This window comes from Battus philenor, unplaced genomic scaffold (genome assembly GCF_028537555.1).
Source record: "Battus philenor isolate CCGP_79_NKW_IND1 unplaced genomic scaffold, ilBatPhil1.0.hap1 SCAF_8, whole genome shotgun sequence".
Lineage (NCBI taxonomy): Eukaryota > Metazoa > Arthropoda > Insecta > Lepidoptera > Papilionidae > Battus > Battus philenor.
Genome location: NW_027181748.1, coordinates 9,352,867 through 9,361,936, shown reverse-complemented (window position 1 = coordinate 9,361,936; position 9,070 = coordinate 9,352,867). Strand labels below are relative to the sequence as shown.

At 31.9% G+C, this 9,070-nt stretch overlaps 1 protein-coding gene across 2 annotated transcripts; it reads right to left on the bottom strand.

Moving 5' to 3' along the window:
- Positions 1 to 2,363: 2,363 nt before the first annotated feature.
- Positions 2,364 to 5,286, bottom strand: LOC137931705 (uncharacterized). 2 transcript variants are annotated; one of them, XM_068775196.1, is made up of 3 exons: positions 4,308 to 4,399; positions 3,701 to 3,878; positions 2,364 to 3,026 (listed from the first exon to the last, which is right to left on the bottom strand). In XM_068775196.1, exons 1-3 carry the CDS (start codon positions 4,314 to 4,316, stop codon positions 2,836 to 2,838), a joined length of 378 nt encoding a protein of 125 aa, XP_068631297.1. In that variant the 5' UTR covers positions 4,317 to 4,399; the 3' UTR covers positions 2,364 to 2,835. The 2 variants fall into 2 exon arrangements, with proteins under 2 accessions (XP_068631297.1, XP_068631296.1); XM_068775195.1 differs by lacking the exon at positions 4,308 to 4,399 and adding an exon at positions 5,188 to 5,286 and having other exon boundaries at positions 2,365 to 3,026.
- Between the last annotated feature and the right edge of the window lie 3,784 nt (positions 5,287 to 9,070).

The window sequence follows — 9,070 nt, the reverse complement described above, 5'->3', positions numbered from 1 at the left end:
CAGTACTTTCAGAAAGTAAAAAACATATTTTTAATTATAATAAGATGGCATTCTCAATTTTGATTTATTTATGTAACAATCTGTGCTTACAATACTATAATAATCCTAAATAATAGGGAGTTTTTATTTATCATCAGTTTTAAAACATAAAAGACATATTGTACTTAATTTTGTATATTAAATATCTGATAATATCTTATACATTGGTAATTAATAACGATATTACATGTCATAGTCATAAGCTATAAACTGTAGTTTTTACTAAAAGGTTATAATTGGTTTTAATGAATTCGCTTTGTAAAATTATAATGAGGCGATAACGTACGTTTATTATGACACATGTTATTAACCGTTCTGTTTTACATAACATTTAAAGATGGCATTACAATGCAAATATAATCACAATCTTACTGACATCATTTCTGCGGTAGAAGGTATACTGATGGAAATAGGTCTCCCTCATAGATTTCTAATAGGAACGGAAGGGAACGGTTGGCATCTAGCGACGATCTAAACACGGCCGTCTGTCCACCTCGCACTGTCGTAAACTGCGCTTGCCAGTCCGTGGTGTCGACACCAGCAACTTAAGGCCAGTGGTAATATCAACTGCGGGCTATGTACTTTAACTTACAAGATCACTAGGCTATATTGGTAACTTTCATCGTCATCTTATCTCCTCATTCTTGATTTACATGATGACGGAGACCGTGCACTACCCTCTGCATGTCTCGTTGAGCGACTAAAGTACTATGCTATGTTGCAACATCCAAACTGGAAAACTTATTTTTGTAAATAATGATTGCTTTTATATGGCCTCCGCTGTTGAGGGCCTCTCGCCCTCCCCTTATGGTATTTATGTGACAAGGCATTACAATCTTATTATTTTTTTACATAATCTTTAATTTCTATGTTCATCTTTCATTCGTCATATGACCTTCTTTCCTCGTCCTATTTTCTACAATTTTTCTAGCATTCCGTACCATAATAATTTTCCATCCGTGCATCACCTCACTTCCATCACCTCGCTCCTCAGCTATTACAGATACAGATATTTATTACTTTTAGTATTATTAGCTTACATTTTTGCTTTGCTAATCAATATTCTTAATTAATAAACTTATTTAGTAATCGTTACTTATTATTAATACATTAAACCAAGAAATACTGTGATCAATCTCAAATAAGTTTAATTTGTTTTTTTCCTTTGAACTGCGGTAGGCATGTGTATAACTTTGACAACACGAAGTCTCTCCGTGCAGCGATATTTAATAAATACATTGTTATTTTTTTCTTTAAATGATAGTTGGGTATTTTGGCGTTATCAAAGGAAATAACTGACAACATTCTATTTTCAACACTTCTATTCTATGAACCATATTATCACATATAGAGCAGTGTCAGCTCAGCGATACAAGACCGAGACTTGCGATCACAGGTCGCGGATTCGATCACTGGGATACGTGTGTACATTCACATTTCGTGTATTAATTATATAGAATTAAAAAGGTTTGCCACTTCTCACAAACAAGTTTATAGAGGATGGGCAGCAGCGTCTGCGTACCACTATACCAAACAGATTTCCAATCCGCCTAACAAGCGTGGCGATTATGGTATAGTCCACCATAGAAATCTTTGGGGGAGACTGAGTAGTGGGCGTTCTTGGGCTAAAAAACGTCGATTAACACGTATATGTTAGAATATAATGTAAACAGGTGAATACAACTCGCTGCTTAATATGTAAAACGTATCAACATATTATAAAATCGACCTATTTTTGCCAATAGTAAAACTGTAGGCTGTATTCGCACCACGTCACAAAGCGATGGATTAAAAACGATGTGATTAATTTAACTTCGAATTTACTAATCTAGCCAGGCGAAGTCTATCATGTCGTATGTTTGAAGGTCACCATAAAACTACCGATAATAGTGTTTTATAGCATTTCGTTCTAAGTTTAATTAGAGAGAAAAGGTCGTTTTATTTTTAAGGGCGTGTTTTACATTGTTATTATAAATAAGTAAGAATATATTTATCGACACCAATCTAATCAAAGTATGATAGAGAAATAGTAGCTCTATAAATAATCATGAGAGACATTCTTTAAGCATCTGGTATGTCAGCGGATCGAATGACTGAATCATTCCTTCAGAGAAAATAGTATAGGCGCGTTTTATAACTATAAGTCCTAGCCTATTGTGCCATTGAACGTGTGAATTGGGTCGAATTTATTTGCTCTTCTAGCATACCGCTTGACCCAAGATGCTTCAAAACATTACATAACGTTATAATAATATAAATATCAATCTATATTGTTAGGTTTTAAAGTAAAAACCAAATAAAAAGGTGTTGTTTTTTATTCATCGTTTAATTGAAACTATAATATATATACTGTATAATTAAATAAGATATCAGTCGAGCGGGAGTTAGGCCTGATCATAATTAAAGCTTAATGATAACAAGTTAAAATATACTAAAAATTACAAAAATAATGCATATGACAGATAGAGAAATTATTCTCATTGTCCCGCCCATATTTAAATATAAAAGGAAAATTAAAAGCTCTCCTTATACTTTTTATTATAATTTTATTTACTTCGATTCATCAGATCACAAAGTTAACTATTAATACTGGACGGAATTGAATGGAACTTTGCCAAAACAAAGAATACTTCATAATAATAACATGTTTACATTTGCTTGTTTTTCAAGACATGTTAAAATCATTACGTACTTTTTAGTTTTATGAGGTAGTTTTTTAAATACTAAAGTATTTTAATTTGATACTCCGCAAAGTACAATCGAAATTGTTTCAGAATATCGTAGCCAATTTTTACGCTAATAAAATATATCAGGATTTTCTCTTAATAGTTTAGCGTCGTCAGGACAGTAGGTGATGATGTTGCCGACCGTACAAGGTCGTTCGCAGCACTCGCTCGCAACTTGCCTCCGCATTCGCCGCCAATGCTCTTCAGTCAGTAAACGTTGCTTGTACATGCCTTTTTGAAGTTCTTTTGGCGCCAATTTCTCTGTAAAACATATATATTTATTACTACGTGTGGTAAATTTAAACTTAAAAAATCATGTTAGTCCTTAAACTGACAAATAGTGACATCTCGCCAAAAATCCAAAAAAGATCAATTAATAACGCAAAATCATTAATTCCAAAAAATGTGAGATGCAAATAATAATTATTAGCCGATTAACATATTTTGCAAAAACTTTACCTCATTTAATTTCTATAAAATTTTGCATACGCATAATTTAAATTTTGAAAATGTTATCATTAATTTTTACATCTCATATTTTCTGAAGTTAAGAACTGTATTATAATTCAGCCTGTTTTCATACATTTTGTAGAGTTGCAAGTTGTTAATGTCAAGTTGTCGAGTGGTTAAAATGAATATTTTTTGACTGACAAATTTTGATAGCTACTTGACATTTACAGCTTCACAGAGTCTGACAAATAGCTGGAAGCGCTTAGCTCGTCTAGACTCTCTTAGTGGTACTGTTTAAATGAATCCAGTACTAAGACTCCCTCTGAGACCTGGGCTTGGACTGTTATTTTATCTTATTTATTTCTCCAGATTTGTATTATTTAAATAATAAAACGCACGAGCGGATGATATAGCATAAGACCCGCAGCACGCGCTGCGCGCTTTGTGCGTGCGTGAGGTGAGCGTGTGTAAGGCTGTATACTCACCAATCATGAGCGACGTGTCCCTTTTAACAATTTTATAAACGTTATTGCAAAACTTGTCTATAAGTGAAGATAACCATTTGCTGCAAGTAAATACTCGGTCTGTTATTTTGAACGTTTCGCTATTTTCCGTTGCAGACGCGATGTTGTTGTTTCTACTTAACAAAAGCACAACGTACAGCTAAAAATAAGACATGATCGATAAAATATCGAAATAAATTAGACTGTATGTCGTACAGACTAATGATTATTTGTAACATCATTTGGCTATATTTATGCAAGAGAAAGAAACAAAAAAATATTCATGAATTTAACGACTAATTAATGTTATTTAGATGGATATGGCATCCGTAAACTCAGCGAGGGTAGGTCCTCTAGTAGGTAGACCCACGACATAGTTAAAATTACGAGAAGTCGCTTGATGCGGGCAACGCAAGAGCGGTCATCGTGACGATCTTTGCGGGAAACCTATCTATGCCTTGCAGTGGGCGGCTATCGTCTAAAATTAAGGAGAAGACTGGTATTATTCAGTGTATTATATAAATATTTAAAATCTAATTCTATTTATTTCTATATTTTTTAAAAAAAAATTAAGGACGTTATGGCACACCTCTCTCATGAGTTATCGGTAAAATGTGGTATTTAAAAGTTACAAAAGACTTTTCTTATTAATTTTATAATAGTAACACACATTATTTTGTGACCTGAATTTTGGTTATAAATTGTTTAAATATACTGAATATGTTAACTCTTCTATTGACAACTACACATCGAACTGCCTGATATCAACAACGTTTGTTCTATTTATGGAATCGTTCTAATTATGATAGGAGTGCGTCAACATTGGAAAGCATATATGTACTAATATTAATGCTTTACTTAAGCAACGCGAACCTTGAACTAGATCTAACTTAATTGAGCTAATTTTTCATTAGTTAATTATGTTTGATTTGTCAACACTACACTCATATCTTTATTTGTATATCGAATATCGAAGCGGAACGGAATTAAAAAGTTCTGGTTATGAACAGTTGAAATACGTGTTAAAATCTAAAGTTAAAAAAAAGTTCTTATTTTAAATGCGTTTGTTCACGACATTTCCACCGAAAAACCCTTAACAATAATAAATATAAAAAAGTAAAGGTGGAAATGTTATTATTTTTTTTATTGAAATTACTATAAAATTAGGTTTATTAAAATGCGACCATGAATAAAAATAATGTTCTAATTATATTTTAAAATTTAATTAATAATAAATAAAATCTGTAATATAAAAGAATTTATTACAACAATTGATTAATCAAATTAGCTGTTTTCGTCGTTTTGCCACATTAAAAACTCACGAACACTAGCGCCAATAATATTAAATTTTCTTAATGTGTTGAAAATTGCACAATGCCTGCTTTGTTCCGCTTCTTTTCAACATGATGAATATTTTTTTGACACATAATAAAAAATCATAAAAAATAAAGAAAATTTAAAATACGTACAATGTACTTTATATCCATTACAATTTTATTCTATTTCCACTAATAGCACCACAAAGAATGATTGGTCTGGTTAACAGTAACCTGATGAATGAAACTATCTCGCCATTGCGGCTCTAAAAATAAGCTGCCTGTGGTCCATAGTACGGAATTACTTAAAACTCATATCGGTAATGTCATTTACAAAACATTAATATGATAAGATTATTGATAGTTTTAAACATGAGTAGAGGTTTATTTATTTTAAAAATAATCTAAAGTAAACAGAAAATTTAGTTATTTTTTATTGGATTACACGGTAGTCAATTTATTTAATAAAATAATGATTGAGTTTAATTCATTTAAAACATACAGAAAACAAGTTTTAGGCGTAAATAATAATTAAACGTGATATGTATAGTTGACTTTGCAGAACTACCATGTTTTATTATCTTTAACCACAGCTCCCTAACATGATATGTTATTATTAATTAACAAACAAAATGTCTTGTGTTATAATATACTTGATTTGTTACGTAATTAATACATGCCTTGGCCTAGATATTTGTTTTGTCAATAATACTGTGAAAATGATCGACCAGTAGTAGCTCAGATGGCGGTCAAGGACTTTGGCTTTTGCAGGTTTGACTGATTTGCAGGTGCACAATGTGTGAATTATAATAACATCGTTACTGTTTACTTGACGTTATCAAAATTATAATTTAAATTCAAAAAAAATTATTCAACTCACGATAATTTACATCTCATATTTACATTAAATTAATCATATGTTCGGATGATAAATGGCACAGACCTAAAAAAATACAAAAATATTTCCAATGGAACCGGTTAAAATTGGTCTCTAACCAGCGTCTTCCGACGACAGCCTACGCTATGCTAGCCGGTCCGTGGTCTCCACTCCCCATCCTCAAGACCCCAGAGACCATCTGCACGTTACGTGGCCTATACATTACCACTTCGACTTGAACCGCTGGGCTGTCTTTTACTTACGTTCTTCTACAGATTTCCTTATTCCTGATTCAATCTCGTAGGCAAATCTCGAGCATAGTCCTCTGCGTGGCTCATTGAGCGACTTTGGACTTGCCAATGAAGCTTGAAAAAAAAGTAGATCGTGGGTTCGATTCTCGGGTTAAATCTTATATAATTCGCACTTTGTGCGTTCATTATACAAAATTCTAAACAAGTTTCAAGAGGATGGATAGTGGCATCCTCTGTTTTCGTAATACCACACTGCGATCGCCAACCCGCCTACCAAGCGTGGTGATTATGGTATATTCCCCCTAACCTATGTTTAAGGGAGGCCAATGCCTAGCAGTGGGCGTCTATAGGCTGAAACAACATCGATCTACAACTTCGAAGTAGTACGTTGTTGTTTTCTTTTTATTTTTGTAAATTACAAGCTCGCCCTTATTCTTAAATTAATTAGTACTGATAACCGAGTGCGTTTCGGACACATAGCAACAGGCCACTATCCAAAGGGTAATAGATAGTCAGGAAGTTATCGTTATATGAATGTACTAAAAATAAACGGTCAAAGGTCAACCTTTACCGAAATGAACATTGGGCTTGTTTACGCCTTATTTTAATATCATCGTGATTACCTTTGAATTACGAAATTTATTAGTGTTACTGACATTTAAAGGGAGTCTTTAGTTCGCAACAACTCATATTGATATCCGTAGACGAATAAGACACCATACCTCCTGCCACCTGCCCGATTAGCGTATTTAATTAATATCCCGTCAACCCTCTTGCAGGTGACATTTCGCAAAATCTGAAAGTCAGTAATATTCTCTGTATATTTATGTTACTCATGCCTACTTTTCTACAAAAAACATTTTTTAAATCAAAATAATCTTGTATTTCATGGTAATTAACTTCCTAATTTACTCGCAAGAGGGCAATATCTTTTTTGAAATTCAAAGTACAACTTAAATTCTTACTAATTAGCAATTTAAAAATATGGAGGAAGTTGTCAAGTTTGTTCTAGTATTTTCGCCAAAAACATCATAAATTAAATAAAAATATATACATAACCCCGAAGTCTATGTACTTAGTAATAGTTCTTGGAAATGTCATACGAGTAATAAGAAGTCAAATGACAGAGATCGAGCACGTGCGTGAAATTTATTTGTAAACATGATACACGAAACAGGATGCAGATAATATAAGTGTTTTTTTAAAAATAAATAAGAAACAAGGAAGATAGGTTGAATCTCTTAGTATGTATTCACAGCTAGATAAACAAACGAAAAAGTCAATATTGTGATTGTAATATGAATAAAGAATCATAATATAATAATCAACGCAAACATGAAACAGATTTATCATTGAGTTTTTTTTTTTAAAGTTTTCTCTACTTCAATTATTTATTAATTGTTATAAAAATTATCTAACCTTAATTTGTTGTTGTTCGTAAAACATCGATAAACTCGAGACATCCCTTGTGGCAGCACCTGATAACATCCTTCTTCTCATAAACAACTGATTGCCAACACTTGTTCGATTCACACGCTCGATACTGCACAGAGCTAAATATTTTGCTCGACGCTTTAATAAGCGACACTAAAATTTACATCACACTCACTATTTGTCGAGAATTGTATCACAGTTATAGATTGTCTACACGAATATCTTTAACCAACATCAATTGAAATGCGTATAGATTTTTAGTCAATTTATACATGGTTGTTACTCTTGTTCATTCCTTTCTATTATTGTAATTTCTGTAAAAACGACGTTCAATTTTATGTAGACGCTATTTAATTTAACTTATTCGAGTGTTTCATATATTCTATAGGCAATAAAGAAAAGTAAAGAATATACGCGACGATTATATAAATTCGACATTAGGTTCGATCGTGATATTTGTTATTATTTCCAATGCATCGGGAATGACCCACTTATATTTAATGATATCATACAATAACAACTTTAATTGATAATTAAACTTGTTTACAAACATCCTAATTTGCTATATTTTTAGTATTTCAATTAAAAGGTTTGTTGTGGTATAATGTGTATGGGTATATCTTCAAGCTAATTGTAATTACGTTTAGATATTTATTATTTTATTTTAAGCCTGCAATTTAAAAGAATCAGTACCAATTTTCTAAGAAATATTTAAGTCAAAATAAAAATAATTATTAACATACAATAACTGCATAATTATTAATTAAAATAATATTTTATGTTTATATATATTTAACGTTATGTGTAGTTATTATAAAAATTACATCGAATAATTAATGTTATAACTGATCGATTACGTAGAGCAAAATTTACTTACAACTTATTATCGAGTAACATTTAACAAGGCGTAAATTATAAATGATTGGTTACATACACACATTACATGAAACATGCAAAAGACATTCTTTCTCCTTTCGATGTATTTCTTTTTATTATAAACATGAAATTCATAATCTGAACATGTAACATCTACTACATAGCTCGCACAAACTTAAGTATACCTTAATTAACGCTTTTATGTAGAGTAATGAATAAAAAATTACAATCTAAAGCCAAACGTAGTAGTGGCAATGTTCTTTTTATAAAAAGTAGTCTCTTGTAAAACATCGGTGTTACTGGTCTTTGTGAAAGAAAAAAAAAGAAAGAAAGTGCCAATTTTTTATAGATACACAACAGAGATGACAGGACCCTCAGGAGTTATAGTCTGGACTCATTTTTTAGTTACAAAGCTCAAGGGTTTCCATTTTTTACCGAACTGGAAAGCGGTCTATTAGGAGGTCTATGATGTAACCAGGCATGTCATTCATTACGTCATGATCTGTTGCTGCAGTCGGCCTTGCTACTTCGTAAAGCGTTAACGCTGGGAAAAAGTGGTGGAAGAAACTTCAGGATTCATGGTTCCAGAAAACTTTGT

What these genes read in the sequence shown, in the direction of transcription:
- LOC137931705 (XM_068775195.1), bottom strand. An exon ending in GGACACGTCGCTCATGATTG is followed by an intron (nt 3,027 to 3,700) that starts GTGAGTATACAG and finishes TATGTTTTACAG; the next exon opens with AGAAATTGGCGCCAAAAGAA.